Source organism: Diceros bicornis, chromosome 23 (genome assembly GCF_020826845.1).
Source record: "Diceros bicornis minor isolate mBicDic1 chromosome 23, mDicBic1.mat.cur, whole genome shotgun sequence".
Taxonomy (NCBI): Eukaryota; Metazoa; Chordata; class Mammalia; order Perissodactyla; family Rhinocerotidae; genus Diceros; species Diceros bicornis.
This window is the reverse complement of record NC_080762.1, coordinates 5,981,341-6,001,417: the sequence shown is the minus strand read 5'-3', so window position 1 is coordinate 6,001,417 and position 20,077 is coordinate 5,981,341. Positions and strand designations below refer to the sequence as shown.

The 20,077-nt window shown below is 38.1% G+C and overlaps 1 protein-coding gene across 1 annotated transcript in view; it reads left to right on the top strand.

Annotated features, from left to right (window-relative positions):
* ENPP1 (ectonucleotide pyrophosphatase/phosphodiesterase 1) overlaps window positions 1-19,817 on the top strand; it is a 65,357-nt gene extending 45,540 nt beyond the window's left edge. Inside the window, exons 14-25 of the mRNA XM_058566260.1 lie at window positions 651-682; window positions 1,654-1,781; window positions 3,480-3,549; window positions 4,283-4,370; window positions 5,496-5,665; window positions 6,492-6,543; window positions 8,076-8,227; window positions 9,768-9,897; window positions 10,956-11,036; window positions 11,894-12,026; window positions 13,526-13,688; window positions 15,745-19,817. Coding sequence (XP_058422243.1) covers window positions 651-682; window positions 1,654-1,781; window positions 3,480-3,549; window positions 4,283-4,370; window positions 5,496-5,665; window positions 6,492-6,543; window positions 8,076-8,227; window positions 9,768-9,897; window positions 10,956-11,036; window positions 11,894-12,026; window positions 13,526-13,688; window positions 15,745-15,915 — 1,370 coding nt within the window. The 3' untranslated portion in view covers window positions 15,916-19,817. The remainder of the gene's footprint in view (window positions 1-650; window positions 683-1,653; window positions 1,782-3,479; window positions 3,550-4,282; window positions 4,371-5,495; window positions 5,666-6,491; window positions 6,544-8,075; window positions 8,228-9,767; window positions 9,898-10,955; window positions 11,037-11,893; window positions 12,027-13,525; window positions 13,689-15,744) is intronic.
* Window positions 19,818-20,077: the final 260 nt, after the last annotated feature.

Sequence of the window (20,077 nt, the reverse complement as noted above, 5' to 3'; positions counted from 1 at the left end):
AGACTCTTAGAAAGCTGGACAGTTACTGATTTGTAGCACAAAGTACGCTGAGTAAGTACACTGTGGGCTTGCTATGTAAATTCAGTTTCAAAACTATTCTGCTTGCCCTCTCTTCCAAGTTCCTCTGTGTCCCTCTTATTTGGAAATTCTGGAATTATCAGTGAATATCAAAGTATATAAAGTGAAAAGTGATAGTTTCCCACCCTAAACCTCCCTAATTCATAACTCAATTCCTCTCTCTGGAGATAAGGGATGGCGTGTGTCTTCCTAAATATTTTCCTTGCATATGTAAAACACATCCATTTTATTTTTACCAAGTGAAATCACACAAGATCTAGATAGATGGATGGATGGATATTTGGATACATGGATAGATACATGAACAGATGGTTGGATAGATGGATGTTTTGTGACTTGCCTTTTCATTTAACAGTTTGACATAATTTCACAGGCATGGCGGGGAGAGTGGTTCTAAAGATCTGTCTTATTCCTGTCAATGGCTAATATATAATGATTTAAATGAGCTGTTTGAAACCCGCTTTAGTATTTAAAGATAGGATTTGGGTCTGACATTCTATATTTTTCTATTATTTTTGTTTCTAATTGTACCATACTGTCAACTATTAATTCTTATCTCTGTCCCCCTTCAGTTGATTATGAAGGCGTTGCCAGAAATCTCTCTGTGAGTATCTTTATTTTTCCATTATCTAATTATTTTTAGTTTTGTATAATATATATTTAGAAAAAAGTTCAGTATTTACTCTTGGGATTGTAGGATTTGAATTTTTGAGGATCTGGGCCAACATTTAACTGCTCTATAGTTCTTAAAGCTCTTTAAGGACACGTCCCAATAATCTAGATTTGAAAGTTTTTAAGAATTTATTTATTGACATTGTTAAATTTATACGACAGGACAAAGAAATAATTGAAAACAATAGAAGGTAAAAACCTATAGCTGTACCACCATAAGCACTGTTAGCATTGTGATATATTTCCTACCAGTCTTTTTTTTATGCCTATTTTTTTTTGTGAGGAAGATCAGCCCTGAGCCAACATCCCTTGCCAATCCTCCTGATTTTTGCTGAGGAGGATCGGCCCTGGGCTAACATCTATGCCCATCTTCCTCTATACGGGGTGCCACCGCAGCATGGCTTGATAAGCGGTGCGTAGGTCTGCACCCCGGATCTGAAGCTGTGAACCTCAGGCCGCCGAAGCAGAGCTTGCAAACTTAACCGCTATGCCACTGGGCTGGCCCCTTTTATGCCTATTTTTTAAAGTAAATTTTTGTCCTAGTGCTGAGTTTTCTATACTACATATTTTTTTTTTTACTTGATAGAATACAAGAGTGTTTGAAAATAGGATCATCTGTAGTAACTTGAATGTAATCTAGTGACCCAGTCTAAGCATCCTGGGACTTTTATGCATTAATTAGGATTTCCTGTAAAAATAAGAGTATTCAATAGCTGGGAATATTGAACTTGTGCATTATACTAGTAGTAAGAACTCCGTTATTTTTGCATGTGTGACTTCCTGGGCATGCTGGTAAAGTATTGTGAGAAAAAATTCATATGGAGTTAGAAAACAATTTCAAGAGAAGTTTACACTTAAGAAAATATGGAAATAATGTTTTATCTTTGCCTTCTACGATTTTAGTGCCGGGAACCAAACCAGCACTTCAAACCTTACCTGAAACATTTCTTACCCAAGCGTTTGCACTTTGCCAAAAATGACAGGATTGAGCCCTTGGCTTTCTATTTGGACCCTCAGTGGCAGCTTGCATTGTAAGTTCTGACAGAGCCCCCGGTAGACTTAGCCCAATCTATTAGGAATTCAAGGTCACCGTGGGGCCCTTTCCAACAATGTTGTTACATGAAAACTGCACAAGTATGATTCTCTTCACTCTGTCCCAGGGTTTCTCAACCTTGGCCTATTGATGTATTGGATCAATCATTCTTTTTCATGGGGAGCTGTCTTGTATATTCTGGGATGTTTGAAAGCATCTCTGATTTCTACTCACTAGATGAAAAAGCACCCTTTCTATAGTTGTGACAACCAAAAATGTCTCCAGACATTGCCCGAGTCCTCTGGGGAGGGGAGATCACCCCCCATCTCAGAATCACTGCTCTGTCTGCTCACATACGTATTGATTCTTTCTTTTTTTTTTTTTTTGAGGAAGATCAGCCCTGAGCTAACATCCATGCTAATCCTCCTCTTTTTGCTGAGGGAGACTGGCTCTGAGCTAACATCTATTGCCAATCGTCTTTTTTTTTTTCCCCCAAAGCCCCAGTAGATAGTTGTATCTCATAGTTGCACATCCTTCTAGTTGCTGTATGTGGGACGCGGCCTCAGCATGGCCAGAGAAGCGGTGCGTCGGTGCGCGCCCTGGATCCGAACCTGGGCCGCTGGTAGCGGAGCGTGCGCACTTAACTGCTAAGCCACGGGGCCGGCCCAGTATTGATTATTTCTTATGCTCCACATTTGTTACCAGTTGTCACTGTATCTTTTCTGCATGTTACAGTTATGCCGAATACCTTCCAAGTCCACAAATAAGTGTCAACAGCTCTTTACTTTATAGTAATGAGCAATTACCTTCATCATTATACAGAGTTGTTTTTTCATTCTTGTTATACTAATCCATCAATACACGTCAGTTTATTGGTGTGTTCGGCAAATTATTTGGGTGGTTAATAGTGTTAACATCTCAAAACTTTATCATTGGGGCCGACCCCATGGCTTAGCGGTTGAGTGCATGCGCTCCGCTACTGGTGGCCCAGGTTCGGATCCCGGGCGCGCACCGACCCACCACTTCTCCGGCCATGCTGACGCCTCGTCCCACATGCAGCAACTAGAAGGATGTGCAGCTCTGACATACAACTGTCTACTGGGGCTTTGGGGGGGTGGGGAAACTTTATCGTTAACTCTTTCTGATGGTTGCCAGGAAGCCGGGGATGATGACTACCCCATCAAGCACGACCTAAGCCGTGAACCAGAATTCAGTCAACAGAGTGGCACTCTCTGCTTTATTAGAGAGCTGAGCTTTTAGTGTTTGGAAGAGAAGAGGAAAGAAGGGATGGTCTTCCCCCTCCTGGGAGAACTAATATTTAGTGAACATCTCCTGTGTTCCAAGCATTTCTTTAGGTTAAACTGTTTAATTTTTACAAACAACCCAACATGACAAAATTGAAACCTAGAGAAGATAAATTGCCAAAGTCACAGCTAGTAAATAGCACAGTCAGGGTTCAGAACCAGGCTGTCTGAAGGCTGGTGGTTTTTCTCCTTTGTACCATGTTGCTTCTGGTTGATTTGTCTACAGAATAAAAGGTAAAGGTGGCCCCTTCATGCTTTTCAAAGCCAGGTGGTTTTATTTACCGTTTTTGCTTTGTTTAACAAAATACTTCCTTATTCTTTATTAATGAAAATAATACTATGGTTATCTATTTTGCTGAATGGACTTATAATTCACATTATGTAAAAATTAGGAATCCTTCAGGAAAGAAACCTTGTGGAGGTGGATTTCATGGCTCTGACAACTTAGTTTCAAATATGCAAGTGAGTAAATCTATTTTACTCTTTAAAAAAATGATAGTTTATATCTGAAGAAAAACTGGTATGTGAAGTTTTAGACTTAAAAACACAGATTGTGATTATATGTCTTGCATAAGAATTAATGAAGCTTATACTTTCATATAGCTATCTTTCTTTGGACATTAAATTAATAGAATTTTGTTAAAGTTTTATATTCACATTTCATGAACATGTGACTTATACCTCCTACTAAATTTCTAATAATTTTTCGTGTATGTTATGCTCCATTGAGATTATTGCTCCATAGTAAATGAAAGCCAGTGATTTAATAGGTGAAAAGATATCATACTTATGTGCTAAGTGAAGATAAGACCTTACACTTACCTAGTACTTTAAAATTATTTAAATATACTCACAGTAATCATCTAATTTGATCCCTACAGCACTGTGTAAGGTGGGCAGGGTGAGGTTGATGTCCCATTTCATAGATGAAAAAGGATTTCATCATCCATTCTGTTCTGACTGGCAAGTCAGAATTGTAGTAAAGCTGAGAGAAATACCCTACATGTCCTTAGATTAAATGTGCAATGGGGGTTAAAATGATATCCTACAAAGTCCCTTGGGCATAGTATTTTTCCCCTTATCTTAACATAGCCACTTTATATATGTACAGTATGGATAACACAAAATAGTTTTTGACCAATTACATACATGACTGAAACGAATTGATAAGCAGTTACTTTTCTGGCCAATCTAGGCCCTCTTCATTGGCTATGGACCTGGATTTAAGCATGGCACTAAAGTGGACTCCTTTGAAAATATCGAAGTCTATAACTTAATGTGCGGTAAGTGTGAACAGGCAGCTTTCATCCCTTCTGAAAACAGAGCTGGAGTAGGATTATCACAAGTAGGTCACACAGTGGGAGATGATGACGAGGCCAGACAGACCCTCTCATTTCCACCTTTCTTCCTCCTGACCCAGAGTCGTTGGAAAAATGTGCAGAACATACCGTCTAATTACTAACCTGTTTCTTCTCCTAGGCTGCCCGCTAGTGGAAGGGCAGGGCCGTGTGTCCATCCCTAGCGCCTAGCACTTTGCCAGGCCCTGGGCTTAATTACGTGACAGTTGAGTCAGATCAGGGCTGGGGGCCAGAGAAATGAGCCTGGAGGCTGTGAAAGGTGGACAAACCAGGCAGAACCACTGGTAACAGTAATCATTGAATGGATGGCAATGTCAAGCTTATAGAAGTGGAGGAGGGCCATTAGATTATTCTTGGTTTACTCTATCCCTTCCTAATTAGTGTTTTTATGGTTGGGTATTGCATTTTAAATATCACTTCCTTTTTGGATAATGATACTGGGCATTTGCAAAACCTTAAATATGTCCTAAATTGAATTCTTTTAGTGGGAGCCTGTGTACTTAAATGAGTTAATATATCCTAAAGCACTTGGAACAGGGCCTGGCATAGTAAATGCTTTACTATATAAGTGTTTGCTATTATTATTATTAAGAGCAGGAGTCCTAGACTCAGAGCTAATTTTGAATCCCAGCTGGTTTTGACTACATTAGTAGCTCTGAGACCTTGAGCAAAGCACTCTGATTACTCATCGACCAAATACTGACAATAACTTATTAAATTGTCTTGAGGATTAAGTAAGAAAGACATATTATTTTAGCACAGTGATTGGCATTTCATAAGCATTCAGCAGGTGACACTATAGTTTTTATACACATGAAAATTCAGAAATTTTTATAGAAAAGTACGGTATACATATCAGTATTTCCAATGAGAATAGTGTAGTCATAAATGCTCTAAAATCTAAGGAAGTTTCATAATTTTATCTTAGGTAAAGAGTAAAGGACTTGCATAGATTTGGTTTTAAAAAAATGGTTTGACTTGTACTATGATTTTTATTTATTTGGTTTTGAAACTTCTAAGTGACTCTTTACCATTCTTGGAATTATGCAGATTTACTGAATTTGAGACCAGCTTCCAATAATGGAACTCATGGAAGTCTTAACCACCTTCTAAAGAATCCTGTTTATACCCCAAAGCATCCCAAAGAAGTCGGCTCCCTGGTACAGTGCCCCTTCACAAGAACCCCCAGAGATAACCTTGGCTGCTCGTGCGATCCCTCGGTAAGTATTGCTGAGAAATTTAGCCCTCTGTGTGTGACTTTATAGCACCCTCTCTGGAGCATGTGCTGTAAAAATACTTAATGATCAAATTGAAACTTATAAGTGGAAGTAAACATATTTATTTGTATTTCTAGTGACACATGCAGACCTTGTATTATTTATTATTCCTCTTCCTAGTTTTTGCATTTTCACCTCTATTTTTATCCTTTGGTGCTGTGACTTGACTTGGGTGCACGTTGAGAGAAGTCTAGCTGAGTCCTTGAGCATCTGGAATCCTGGAATCTGTGTCATATCCTATCAGTGAGGTCTTGATTATGAACCAATCACAATATTCCTTCTGTAGAATACATCCCGACCTATTTTAAATTTAGGGGGAAAATATCATTTTTTGGTATGAAATGGATATATGGCACTGTTCCTTTTTTACCCCTATTTTAATATATAGTTGTTGTACCAAGATAAAAATATGTGACAAGTTATAAACAAAATTGATCGCATCCATAAAGATAGAAATTTGGAGAGTAGCTGATTTGATGCTTTTCATTTTGTTTTAGGCTTGTAGAAAGACTAAGAGTAGAGATAAGAATTTATAAAGCAGCAATTATATTATTTTTCAGTTAATATTGTGCTATGCTAACAATTTTGTCTTTTTGTAACCGTCATTCCTATCCTTTTATCTTCATTAAAAAAATAACTTTCACTTGTACAAGATGGTTTAAAATGTTATCTTTGTTCTATGATGGAATGATTAAGCTATGGAAGTTGTCTGTTACAAAATTAAAACATGTCTTTTAATCCTTAGAAATAGTGTTATTAACTTTTTTAGATTTTGCCAGCTGTGGATTTTCAGACACTGTGGAATCTGACCATGGCAGAAGGTAAGGCGTGTTTACTCTTGAACTTGAAATGTGGGAGCAGGATTTTTCTGAACGGTGTGAGACAGAGAATTGGTTTGGGGGCATTACTTCAGAAAAACCAATAAAATAAAGGGAGTAATGGAGGACCACCTGATGAAACATAGAGATTTCTTTGCTTGACAGTCTAGACTGTTTGTCGTAAGGAAAGGGACATTTGCAGTGGAAACAGCATGTAATATATTTAATGGAAGCTGAATCACTTTTTATGAACATAGTGGAAGTGTTTTTATAGGTTTATAATAGATCCTCAGATTTCCATTTAAAATACCTATTAAATCTCTATTTCATTTGGTTCCTAGTTAATTACAAGAGAGTATAAATTATTCATATAAAGTTATTTCTTCATAACTTTTAAATAAAAATAAAGAATATGCAGCTACCTGATGAAATTAGTTGGTTGTGGCTTCACTGTCCAGCGTCACTTTGATATGGTCTCTGATCCTTAAGTTACTGGGCTCAGAGTTGTTTCCTGCTGGAATAAAAAGGTGAATTCTGCACTATTCCTGATTTAAACTTGTCTATATAAAATTTATGTAAATGTTTGCATTAGAGAAATCTCTGATGATCCCAAGGTAGCAAAGTGTTTTGCTGAAGAATGACACTTCTGGAATTGAATAGATCTAGGTTTGGATATGACCTTAGGAACTATGTGTCCATGGAAAAAGCATTACTCCCTCTAAGCTGCTGTTTTCTCATCTGTAAAATGAGTGTGTAACCTTAATTCATAGGGATCTATAAGAATTAAATCAGATGCTGTAAACAAAGAACTCTACAAAGCACTTGACACTTGGGCAAAGGACAATAAACAGAATATACTATTACTGTTTCATTCAGTTTAGTCTCATAATTTCAGTTCTTAAATTTTGCTTTCCAAGTACACACATCATCCAGAAAATTTTCCTTCTGGAGTGTATCCTGAAGAACAAGTAATTAAAATAATGTGAAAGAATTTTGGTAATATAATTTATGTCCTAAGTGCCGAAATTTCTAGCAATTTCATGTAGTGTCTTCTTGTGACATCTTGATGTTGCGTGGGTCTTTCAGAATCTTCATAGGTAAAAACTGCACTGAATCCCTTTTGTTTTCTTAATTGTTTATGGTTCTGCTCTTTGTAATTAGATTTTTTTACAGTTAAAAATAATTATGTTAAGTGAAATAAGCCCGAGAAAGACAGACGCTGTATAACTTCACTCACATGTGGAAGATAAACTCACACACGGACAGAGAGAACAGTTTGGTGGTTACCAGGGGGAAGGGGGAGGAGGGGTGGGTACAAGGGGTGAAGGGGCGCATTTATATGGTGACTGACAAATAATAATTTACAACTGAAATCTCACGATGTTGTAAACTATTATGACGTCAATAAACAAATAATAATTTTTCAATAGGGTTAAGTAGAGGAAAGAATTAGAGGAGTGTATCATTATATATTATTATATAATGCACACTAAGTACGTTTAAATGGTGGTTTTATTTTCCCGATACAACCTAAGAGGAGATTATTAAGCGTGGCACTCTACCCTATGGAAGGCCCAGAGTTCTCCAGAACAGCACCATCTGTCTTCTCTACCAGCACCAGTTTGTGAGTGGTTACAGCGAGGACATCCTGATGCCCCTTTGGACGTCCTATACTGTCAACAGAAATGCAAGTATTTGTCACCTCTTTAGCTATGGGTGGTTGTTCAAATTATCATTAAGCAAAACATGGAAAAGAGTAGTTTCTCCCGGTTAATCTTGGCTCTATAATCAGTTCCCAAAATAGAAGATCTCTAAACCAGGAGTCAGGAAAATTAAGTTCCAGCTCTGCCCCTAACTAGCTGCATGACTTTGAGACTCAGAGCACCTTTCTTCCCCTGTGAAATGAGGGGTGTGCAGTCAAGAATTCTCCTTTGCTTTTTTTTTTTTTTTTGGTTTTAATATTTTATGATTCTAATTTCTTGAAATCAGTTTTAAATCAGTCACAATTATTCATCTCTAAATACATAGCTGTGTGAGCACAAGGATTTCCCTCAGCTGCCCAAGTCTCAGGGGCTCCCCAGTGATGGAGAAGGAAGGCCATTAAACTCAGTAATGCCACTGCATATGCCATCTATGGGAAGACCCCCCAGACCCAACTGGGGAGAGGCTGGGGATCCTGTCCGTCTCCCAGACCAGAGGAGCTAGGCCTTGAAAGGAGTGGGGAAAATATCCCAGAATAAGACCACCATTCCCCCACCCCCACCCCCTGGGTGCCATGGTGGAAAGAAAAATGGTGAAGGAAATAGACCTGGGAAGAGAGAATAGGGGGAGGAGATGAGATTTACACCTGACCTGGAATTGAAGTTTTAAATTAGACCAACCAGATTTTCAGAAACTGAAAGTATCTGGCAAGCTCTTGGATGCCCTTGGGGGGTGGAAAGGGGATTCCAGAGTGCTTAGTTGAGTTGTATTTAAAAAATAAAGCTATTGTTAATACTCACCGAGATTGCTAAATAAAGAGATAGAGATATGTGTGTATATATGTAGTTTCTGTGTTTAAAAAATATATATATATCATACACATTTACATAAAGTTTCTACCTTAAACTTGATTTTTTAAAATTTTTGAAGACTATCTTCAAACATTTGAAACACTTCTTACTTGACTTTGTATATACAGCAGTCTGCACAATGTTTTATAGGTCCTCATCCTATTTATTGTTGTTTAATACCTTAATTATGGTGTTCTTTGATTCTGTTTGAATTTTCAGTTTTCTTATATAATCAACACTGCATAAATTCACAGTCATCACTACTCCCGAGGTTTTCCTATTGCATTGTTATTCAGTGACTCCCACCCCCCTACCAACTTTAGTCTGTGTAGTCGAGTATGGAAGATAGGCTCAGATCTCTAAAAATCAGCAATTTACTATATAAAAATTTGAAATTGAGTAATCAAGAACATGATAAACAAAATTAGTACAACTTAATAGGAAAATATTTGCACGTATATGACAAATGATTAACATCCTTAATATTGTAAAGAGTTTTTGCACTCCAGTTGGAAAAAAGATGATTACACCACTAGAAAAATGGAAAATGGTGCAGGATGTGAACAGACAACCAGAGCTCCGTCAGTTTTCGATGTGGTTCACCTTTCACTATTTATCGTCTCCTTTTCTTCTGTAGGCCTCATACCTGACGGTTCTTTTCGTTTTGTTCTTCAGGACCGCTTCTCCACAGAAGACTTTTCCGACTGTCTCTATCAGGATCTTCGAATTTCTCTTAGTCCTGTCCATAAATGTTCATTTTATAAAAATAACGCTCAACTGAGCTATGGGTTCCTCGCCCCGCCACGTAAGTTTCTTCCCCCCGACCGTCCCTCTCCCTCCTTTCTCTTCCTTTTCTTTCTTATGGAGGCAGTGTACATTGTCTTGTTTATTTATTGGTGAAAATTGTCAATGAGAAATATAACTATTAGGGAAAGTTTTAAAGTGCTTAAAACTTGAGTTTTAGGAAACTTTTTACTTTTGTTTGGAGGGTGGTTGATTCAGTGCAGACACTGTAGATAGGACATTCTTCACTTGCTGCATTTCTTTGAAACAGAATTTGGGCAAACTCAGGGAGGTCAGAAGGATGCAGCAGGGTTCTTAGGAAGGAGATATCATTTTGTTATTTAAAAAGAAAAGTGTAATTTGTCGGAGAGTTAGGTAAAAGTAGAGACTGATGCGCTTGCCCTTTCACCGAGGCAGAGCCCCTAGGGAATGGCTTTTTTTCCCCAGTTAAGTGTTCTAGTTTTTCAAGTGGCAAATGTGTATGTTAATAAGAAGACATTTTGAGGCTGGCCTTAAAAGGCAAAAATCCAAAGGCTCCAGGTGCTCAAAAACCCGAGTCCAGTCCCCAGAGTGAGTGTCTGAAGTCAGAACTTGGCTATTGCTTTATAAAAGCAGACCAGTTCCAAGCCGGAAATCCATACAAAGAAGTCTTGTGCAGCCTTTCGAGGCGGACACCCTGTGACGTTTTTGCTGGGTAGTAGGTATTGTTCTGAAGCCAGATTTTCTCTTTTTTCTTTTCACTGTGAAATAGTATAAGGAAAGAAGATTGTCCACACAATATGCTTTAGTTGAAATAAGGCTGATAAGGGAAAATTTGAATATATTTAATTTTGGACCTTTCTTATTATAGTTTTTGTTTCTTTCATAAATTCACCTTGAAGAATAAAAGATCTAAATATTTTGTTTTTTTTAAGGGACTTGACCAAACACATTGCATTTTTACTTGACCAGTACCTGGGAAAGTTTTACAGGTTTAAGATGATACTCAGCTAATTTTTTAAAGTGCCCCCCATGAGAGATTATAATTTCTAATGTTATTTGTGAAGAATGAAATAGTTGTTTTCTCTATTTTCTTTGTAGAACTAAATAAAGGTTCCAGTAAAATATATTCTGAAGCATTGCTTACTACTAATATAGTGCCAATGTACCAGAGTTTTCAAGGTAAAACATTTTAACCCTATATCTCATAATTTTAATGATTTTCTGTACATTATAGGTGTAATTTATATGTAATAAGACTGATGCTTTAAATTAAATGACTAAATATTAAATGCATTCTTATAGATTTGTTTAACTTTGAGAATACCAGTACACAGAAAATTCTGCAAGCATTGAATTGCGATGTATTCCAATATCTATTATTCTGCTTTGTATTTAAATGTTTATAAACACTTTTGGTGGAAAAAGTACGTAATGTTATTCCTAAGTTATCTAGCTAATACAGTCTACTAGCGCTTATATTAATTTCAGTCCGTTTCTGTATTTAACTATTTGGAAGTTCTTGATAATTATTTTTGATCTTAAAATGAATAGATTTTATGTCATTATTAATTATTGCAGCATTTGGCTCTTACAAGAATAAATATACATTTACACTTCAAGTGACATAGAATTTCAAAATATACAGCATACAAGGCGATTTTTACTCTACTTTTTATCTAGAATGCTTGTGACTATTTCAAAGGGAATATTCAGAAATTAACAATGAATCTGAATAACCCGCCTTGCTTGTGTTCATGATTTTTTTATGCTGAATGAAGAAATGTGATCACAAATCCATGATGATGTACCTGCTCAGGGAGGCCTGAAATAGAGTTGAATTCAATATTTGCCCGTTAGTCCTTCCAAAGGCCAGAGCCGAACAACGGATTTTTGGCCTCACACTAAGACCGAAGCCTAACTTGAGTTCATCTCTAATTACTACAAATGCTAATTTTGAATCATGGTGTTGATTTATTTCACACGACAGCATGGCACCTTGTTCTTCTGAAACTGCACTGTCTTCCTCCTTATTTCAGTTATATGGCGCTACTTTCATGACACTCTACTGCCAAGGTACGCCAAAGAAAGAAGTGGCGTCAATGTTGTCAGCGGTCCCGTGTTTGACCATGACTACGATGGACGTTTTGATTCCTCGGAGACTCTGAAGCAGTAAGAACGCACTTCCTTTCCTCTTAAAAACAGCTATCAAGTGGGATTACTCTCCAGTTGAGTCAGCAGAACCTTTTCTATCTGATCCTATTGGTGTTAACATAGGTGATATTTCTGATTACACTGGAAGCCCCTTGAAACATCTGGTTAATTTTGATGTTTTGCTCAGTGTTCATAAAATATTTTTTAGGTAAAAGAAGTAGAGTTTCTCCCCCACTCTGCTCAGATGAGTAATTCTTGAGCTTAGATTAAATACTGAACTTGGCCACATGTTAAGAAAATAACTCTATGTGTGGCTAATTGTTAAGATCCTGTTTTAATAAACATACTGCCAGTGAGAAGCTGAAGAACCATATGATGTGGCCAGGGGCATCCTGAGTCAAGGAATCAACAGGAGTATAAGCTGTTGTGCCCAGCTGTAGGTCTTGGGGAAATGTCACAGCTTTTACCCAACTCTGGCTGGAGCGACCATCTTGAGAAAACCATCAGTGATGCTGTTTTTATAAAGGAGAGGGGGAAAACATTTTAGAAACTGGGTGATCTTTATTAAAACAATAACTAAAGATTTTTTGAAGAACTTTTGCTATTAAGGCTACTTAAAAAAGAGACCGAAACCTCCCCTGAGATTCAGCCCCTTTGTGAGAATGACTCTCCCAGGCTGACTTAGGGGTTACGGCTTATACACATATATCAGTGATCACATTTGTTGGTAAAGTGTCAATTTTTTTACTATATCTCTTGAGGCATGAGGGTTCCCCGTAGCTGCCTCCTGGGTCACAGCAGAATGGGGTAGAGAACTTTGTACCTTTCCCATTCACAGCTTCAACCAGAGTTCTCTGTTTTACGTGTTATGGTACACATAAAATTATATTTGAAGACAGTGATCCCACCACCTTAAACTTTGAAAGATGTTGAAAAAACCAACCAATGAACCTAGCTTTGAGACCAAAGGAAACAGGAGAATTAAAATGGTGTAAAAGTGCTTGGGACATCTTTGAGAATATGCTGCAATTAAAAAGAAAATAAAGTTATTGGGATAGGAAGGGAAATCCAGTTAAAACAAAGGAGAGTTCACAGCAACATGGCTTCTCTGAAGGAGCTGGAGTAAAAAAGTCCCAAACCAGTTCTCTCTCTGTCTACTCTCTGCCGATAACTGCAGAGAGTTTAAAAGACTATCAGTCGTGCTTTAGAATCTTGGTTGTAGGTATTCAGAAATGATATTTTCTTTTCAGTGTCTCAAGGTAGGATTAAAAAACAATTCCCAACTTCAATAAATTTCTATAGAAAATAAAAACTATTTGGATCATGTTTATCTGTCTTCTAATTCTTGCTCTCAATCTGGCAGAATATGTTGAGGTATTATGATTACTAATTTCTTATAGTACATTTAATTCTTTGAATTTTATTTTTAGATGTATTAAAAATATGCTTTACTGAAATATTCATTAAAAGGAAGATAGTTATTTCTTTCTTAAAGTGAGTCTTGCTGTATTTTACAGGAACAGCAGACTCATCCATAATCAAGAAGTTCTGATTCCAACTCACTTCTTTATTGTGCTAACAAGTTGTAACAATCCATCGCGGGCTCTCCCACAGTGTGAAAATTTAGATGCCTCAGCTTTCATTTTGCCTCACAGGACTGATAACAGTGAGAGCTGTGTGGTAAGTAGCCTGCGTTAATTTACTTTAAACATTGAATATATAAATATAAGTATATTTGTGTATGTCTTACATCTACCATTACTGTGGGAGCAACCCCATAACTTGAATATATATGTACTTTGAAATTACAGGATGGTTTTAAATTTGATCTTCTCAGATGACATATCTTCAAAGAATACCCTTGTCTTTTAAAAACACTAAAAATCAGATCAAATTGTAAAAACTTAGTGCTTTTGTGTAGCTTAACCACTAAACTCTAGGTTTATTTGAAGTGTGAATTCACTGTTGTTTCAAAACTGGGTTTATAATTCCACAAGTTATAAATTAGTCTTAAAGTTGTGGTTAGGCAACATTTCAAATTAATTTTCTATGTGTCACTTTATTATAAAAATCATGTTTTTCCGTAATTTTCTTATTCTGTTGTCATTCCAGTGTTTAGAAATAGTTGTTTCATGTTATCTTATTTGCTCAGAATTTAAAACATCTGAACTGTAGTCTTTGAATGTCAAGATTGCACTAAAACTTTAGCAATTTTTAAGTTTTTCTTTATGGTGAGCCAAAATGTTTTCCTTTCAAGACTTCTAGTTGTTTTTTTTTTTTTGTCCATTGAAGTTACACAAAGTAAGTCTAGACCTAAGCTGGTGAATAGGTTTGGCTTCTCACCAGCCTCAGTGGGTGGGCGGTGCATACCTGGAGTCTTGTGGTCAAAGGATCTTGAGGCCCATCCAGTCTGAGCTTGGCAGGAAAAAGGGCTGTGATCATTCATTCATTCATCCCATCATTCATTCATTTATCCCTCCTTTGATCCAGCCATTCATTCCTTTAATACATACTTGTTGCCAGGTACTCTAGATACCGAGGCCCAGCAGTGAACAGAACAGACAGTGGTCTCTGCTGTGGGCCCAGGAGTGGATACGGTGACCCAATTGCCATCCCTGATCTCGTAGTCTTTCTGTGTATCATTCATAAAATTAATGAAGATATGTCTCTCTCTAATTGTTTCTCTGATAAGCTTTCAGTATTAGTTGACCAGTCCTCATAGAGCACATTTCTCCTTAAGTTATTTTTTCCTTCTTTTTTAGAATTAAATACAGAATAGCAGGATTTTAACTCTTTGGATGCCTGTTGGGCATCTAACTCTGCTAACTGGTCAATATGGTGGACACTATTGGACACATACCAAGTATTCCCTTCTTCATTGCTTTCTCTTCCTTGAGAGATTAAATTGTCAATAAAAGTATCGGTTAGTGTTGTATTCTGCAGCAAATAACAGACAACCCAGTTACAGTGACTTGAGCATTTAAGGGGATCCTCATGTAACAGAAAGTCCAGAGGGAGATGGTCTTGGGATGGTGCACTGGGACAGCAGCACCATTAGGGACCCAGATCTTTCTTGTCTTCCTGCGCCACTATTCTTAGCACATGGCCCACGTGGGCTAAAGATGGCTTCTACTTCTCTAGATGTCACGTCTGAATTCTGGGCTCTCCCAGAAAAAAGGAAAGCAGCACTAGGCTTATACTTACATCTCATTGACCAAAATGATGTTAAGTGCCATGAGTTAGGTGTTGAATTCCCTTTCCGTCTCTACCATTCCAAAAGCTATTTTACCAATATCTTAAATACAAACATTTTATCAAATGCTAATTGACAATGTACCTAGAAGATGTACCCTGGTAGGATAATGGTAGAATCAGAACTTGAGTCCAAGTTTCTTCATGCTAATTCCTATATTCTTTCTACCATTCCGTGTTGCTTCTCTTTTCCAACATTTTTAAACCCCACACTGTTGAAATTTCTTGCAGCAATGCAATAGATGAGCGTCTGTTCCTGGTATACCTTCCTCTTCCCAGATTTGATATGTCTAATTAAACAAACATGCGTGGTATATATTAGATGGTGAGCTACTCAAGAGCAGAGATTATGTCTAACAAATCTTGTGGCATCTGCCATTTGCAAGCCAAAGTGTCATAGCCGATTAAAGTGGGGAGATGGAGAGCTTGTAGGACTTTTCTCACTTCTCCAGTGACTTTTCTTCTTTATGTCCCACCCTCATAGCACGGGAAGCATGAATCCTCATGGGTTGAAGAGTTGTTGAGGTTACACAGAGCTCGGATTACCGATGTTGAACTCATCACTGGACTCAGCTTCTATCAAGAAAGAAAAGAGCCAGTTTCAGACATTTTAAAGTTGAAAACACACTTGCCAATTTTTAACCAAGAAGACTGATTTTTTTATTCCAGAAACACACCATAAATCTTTTCGAAAGAACCTTCTATTTTATACAGTCCTCTATTCACATTATTGCATTGTTTGGAAACTGTCAACCAGAGTTAGAACTGGGAATCCTCTGTGATACGACCATCTCAGGGAAACTTGTGGCCTTAGCATAGCAGTAGGGGAGTGTTCCTGTTGAGTCTCGCACATGTTTGAATGTGTAAGAGCTGTGTGCATTGTTCAGGTTTGGGGAATAAAGACAGACCATACCAAAAACTGCTCTTCTACTTCTCTTAAGGGCAGAAGTAGCTGTGAACATTGTCTGGACACCAGATAATTTGAATCTTATTATCATTAATAAACTTTTATGCAGCTGGCAAATAATAGACTAATGAATAGGATTGGAATAGTCCATGTTACGTTAGTCTCTTCACAAGAATTTAAAAGTGATTCTGGACTCCTTTTAACTTGGAGTTTCATTTCTTTTAGTTTTAATCAAAAAAATTAATGGAAGCAAAAATATTTCTGGGGTCCTATTTCTGTCTTTTCTGTACACCCCCTGAAAAGCCAAAATATGTAATCCTGTGTTAATTTTTTATTGTGATTGGGCCTTTCCAGATTTAATGTCTGTAACAAGTTAAACTTTGAGGGAAGATCTGTGAATTGATCATATCTACCTGTTATGAAATTTCATTCTACATTTGTAGAAGAGAAGACAAATATTCCCCTCCTGCTCACTGGTAATTAACATAGGTTGAAAATAGCTCTGAAAGTGGTTATTTTAGACTGTTAAAAATATCTTGGTACTACTTCAGAGAACTTGTCAACATATGCAAGGTGGCATTTTTCATCAAGATGGTGGGAATGTTTTCCTGTGTGCACAAAAATGACCCCATCAGCAGCAGAGCTATACTGTGCTGAGCTATTCATTTTGAAGTTTCGTAGATTTGAAGGGAACATGTTATCATCACTTAATATCTTCTTGGTGGGTATGATAAAAGAACTTGATTTCTCCACTGTATGGACTATACCCTTTAGTCCCAGCCTGTGAACCTTTTAATGCTACAGTCACTTTTAGGCTACCGGGGTCTGATTTAGGTGTTATTTTAGTACACCGAAGGTTTGTATTTGTCCTTCATATGATACTCATTGCTCAACAGCCTTGGGGTCACAAAGACCTTTAGATAATACAATTTGCATCTGAAAATTATTTAATAATGTAGAAAGTTTCCTTTGTTTTTGTTTTAGTCCCACAGGTCCCTGAGGTTCTGTACCTTTTTTTTTTTCCAGTCTGTTTTCTCTGCTGTCCAGATTGGGTAATTTCTGTTGTTCTGTCTTCAAGTTCACTGATTCTTTCCTTTGTCTAATCCATTCTGCTGTTGAGCCCATCCATTGATTTTTGTGTTTCAGTTATTGTATTTTGGTTCTTCTTTATATCTTTTATTTCTTTGCTGCGAGTTTTTCTCTCTTTGCTGAGACTTTTTGTTTTTTCATTTGTTTCGAATATGTCCGTAATTGCTCATTGAAGCCTTTTTATCATGGCTGCTGTAAAATCCTTGTCACATAATTCCAACATCTGTGTCCTCTTTATGTTGCCACCTCTTGTCTTTTTTCATTCAAAAAGATTTTCCTGGTCCTTGGTGTGATGAATGATTTTCAGTTGAAACCTGGATATTTTAGGTATTATGTTATGGGACTATGGATCTTATTTAAGCCTTCTGTTTTAGCTAACTTTCTCTGATGTCACCCTAGGAGGGGAATTGGGGGCACTGCCTTATTATTTCCAGATGTGCTAGTGTCCAGGTTCCCTGCTCAGCCTCCGTTGACACTGGGGGTGAGGGGGACCCTGGTTGTTACTGGGCAGGGTGGGAATTCAGCTCCCCACTGGGCATCTGTTGATGCCTCCCTAGTTGGGGGATGTGCAGGGCACCTTGTTACTGCTCCCTCATGGTCTCCACTGATGCTGTGGACAGGGGTGGCAGGGAAGCTTTATTATCACCAGGTGAGGATGAAATTACCATTTCCCTCCTCAGCCTTCTCTGACAGCACCCTGGCACCACCACCAGCCTTCTCTGACACCACCACACTTGGGGCATCTCTTCACAGCCTGGCAAATGTGGAAGTCTAGGCTTCCCACTCAGTCTTTGCTGGCATGGGTGGGGTCCTGGTCTTTTCTGTGGTGTGTGGCTGGAGTGGAACAGTTATTATTTTCTCTCTTGCTGGGCTGCTCCTCTTCTGGTCCTTTGGCTAGAGAGAGAGCAGCCCTCTCAGGGCTTCTTTCCGTCTGCGCTCGTTGACATTTTCAGATTACTGACTACTTCAGCTCCAGGTCTGAGATATATGAGCTAAAAAGCAAACTCGGAGGAACTCGTCGCAGTGTCCCTCCTTGGGTGCCGAGGTCCCTCGCCTGTCTGCCTTTCCTCTCCACCTGTCAGAATCTTCCTATGTTTGTTTTATATGTAATGTCTAAGCTTTTTATCTGTATTTAGCAGAAGGATATCTACTTCTTTGTTGAAGTGTCTCATTGATTTTTATATATTCTTCAAAACGCATGCAGACACGTGATTGCCTCTATATAAAGCATTTTAGTAGATCTTAATTAAGTGGATAGATGTCTCTCCCCTTTTCCAGACACTGGGAATACAAAGAAAAACAAGTTAACAGTCCTTACAGTCCTGGAAAGAGAGTGGAGGCAGCAGAAGTGTAAATGATCCCTAAAGGGTGGTAAATGTTACAATGGAGCCATGGGCAGGGTGCAAGGGGTACAAAGGAGGCCTTGGGTGCTGCTTGGCAGTGTCACCACTGGCTTCCTGGAGGTGATGACATTTGGGCTGGGACTTGAAGGGTGAATTGGAGCTCTCCAGGTGAACAGGTGAGGAAGTGCATTCTGGCCTCCCTTGGATGGTTATGTTTTTGGCAGTTTCCCATTTACTGCTACTTCTGATATTTTCTACAAGTGTCCTTGTGACCAATTTATGATATACAAGTATTTCATTTTTTTCCTTTGTTATAGTAATCTCCTGTTCTTAAAGGAAATGTCAGATTATAAATTCTATGCTGAATTTAAAGGAAAAGGCATCGACGTCTGTTCCTTGCTCTTATACGTTATTTGTTTTTTCAGTTTTTATCTTGAAAGAGACCCCTCCTTTCACTATTTCATCAACTTAAAACATGTAACTGGGCTCCACTTCCCCCATTTGAATGGTAAATTCACAACCATATATAGCAACACCTTTATCCTGCTTTTTTCAGTAAGGGCTATTTTTTGCTTTTCAAGTGCCCAGCAAAATCTTTATTTATCCCTAATTTTACTGCCATGTCTCCAATGGGTATTTCTTAAATGAAGTAAGTAACTTTCACACAAAATTTCGTAGCTAGTCAGTTCATTCATGGCAGAGCAAAGAACCGGGTGGAACTTAAAAATAGTTCCAAGAATCGGAGAAAAGAAGGCCGACCTTTGGGGTAAGAAGGTGAATGTTCAGGTTCCAGCAGGGTAAGGAGATGGAGAGGACCCATAGGCCAGTTGGCCTGGTCCTGTTTAAGGAGATAAGACAGACAGGGATGGAGCTGGCCTTCTTCTCCTCCAGGAGAGGATGTTAGCCCTTCTGACTTTTCTCTGTCGTTAGATGCATCACTGTCCTGCCCGGCTTTGTAGGTACATGCTTATCTATAAAAGAAACTGGTATTTGAACTTTGAAACTAAATGTGGTGGTTATACTTCATGCTGAAGCCTATCACAGGAATTTGGTGCATAGGTGCTTTCACAAGCATTAAGTAAAATTTTACTACGGCTACAGTCCAGGGACATTTCCCCTGATTTTTGGCCAGTCTAAATATTATAAGGTAGAAAAAAAATCTTCTACAAAATATGTGTCTCTAAGCTAAAAAATATGGATTTACAAATAAAAGTTGTCTGTACAGAAGCTTGGCTGCTTTCCTGTGTGGACGTGTGTGTGTTTGGAGGGTGGGGGCAGGGAATGGTTGGTGGTGGTTCACTTGGGATTGGTACTGAGTACAAGTGTTGGGCAATTAACCACAGCTGTATTGTTCGAAGGAGAAAAAAGATCCAAAGTTCATTTCCGCTTCACAGAGTAAACACCCTTTCTGATGTGACCTATATTCTTGGCTTTGGTATTTTAATTACATTTAATTTTACTTCCAGGTAAAAACAAGC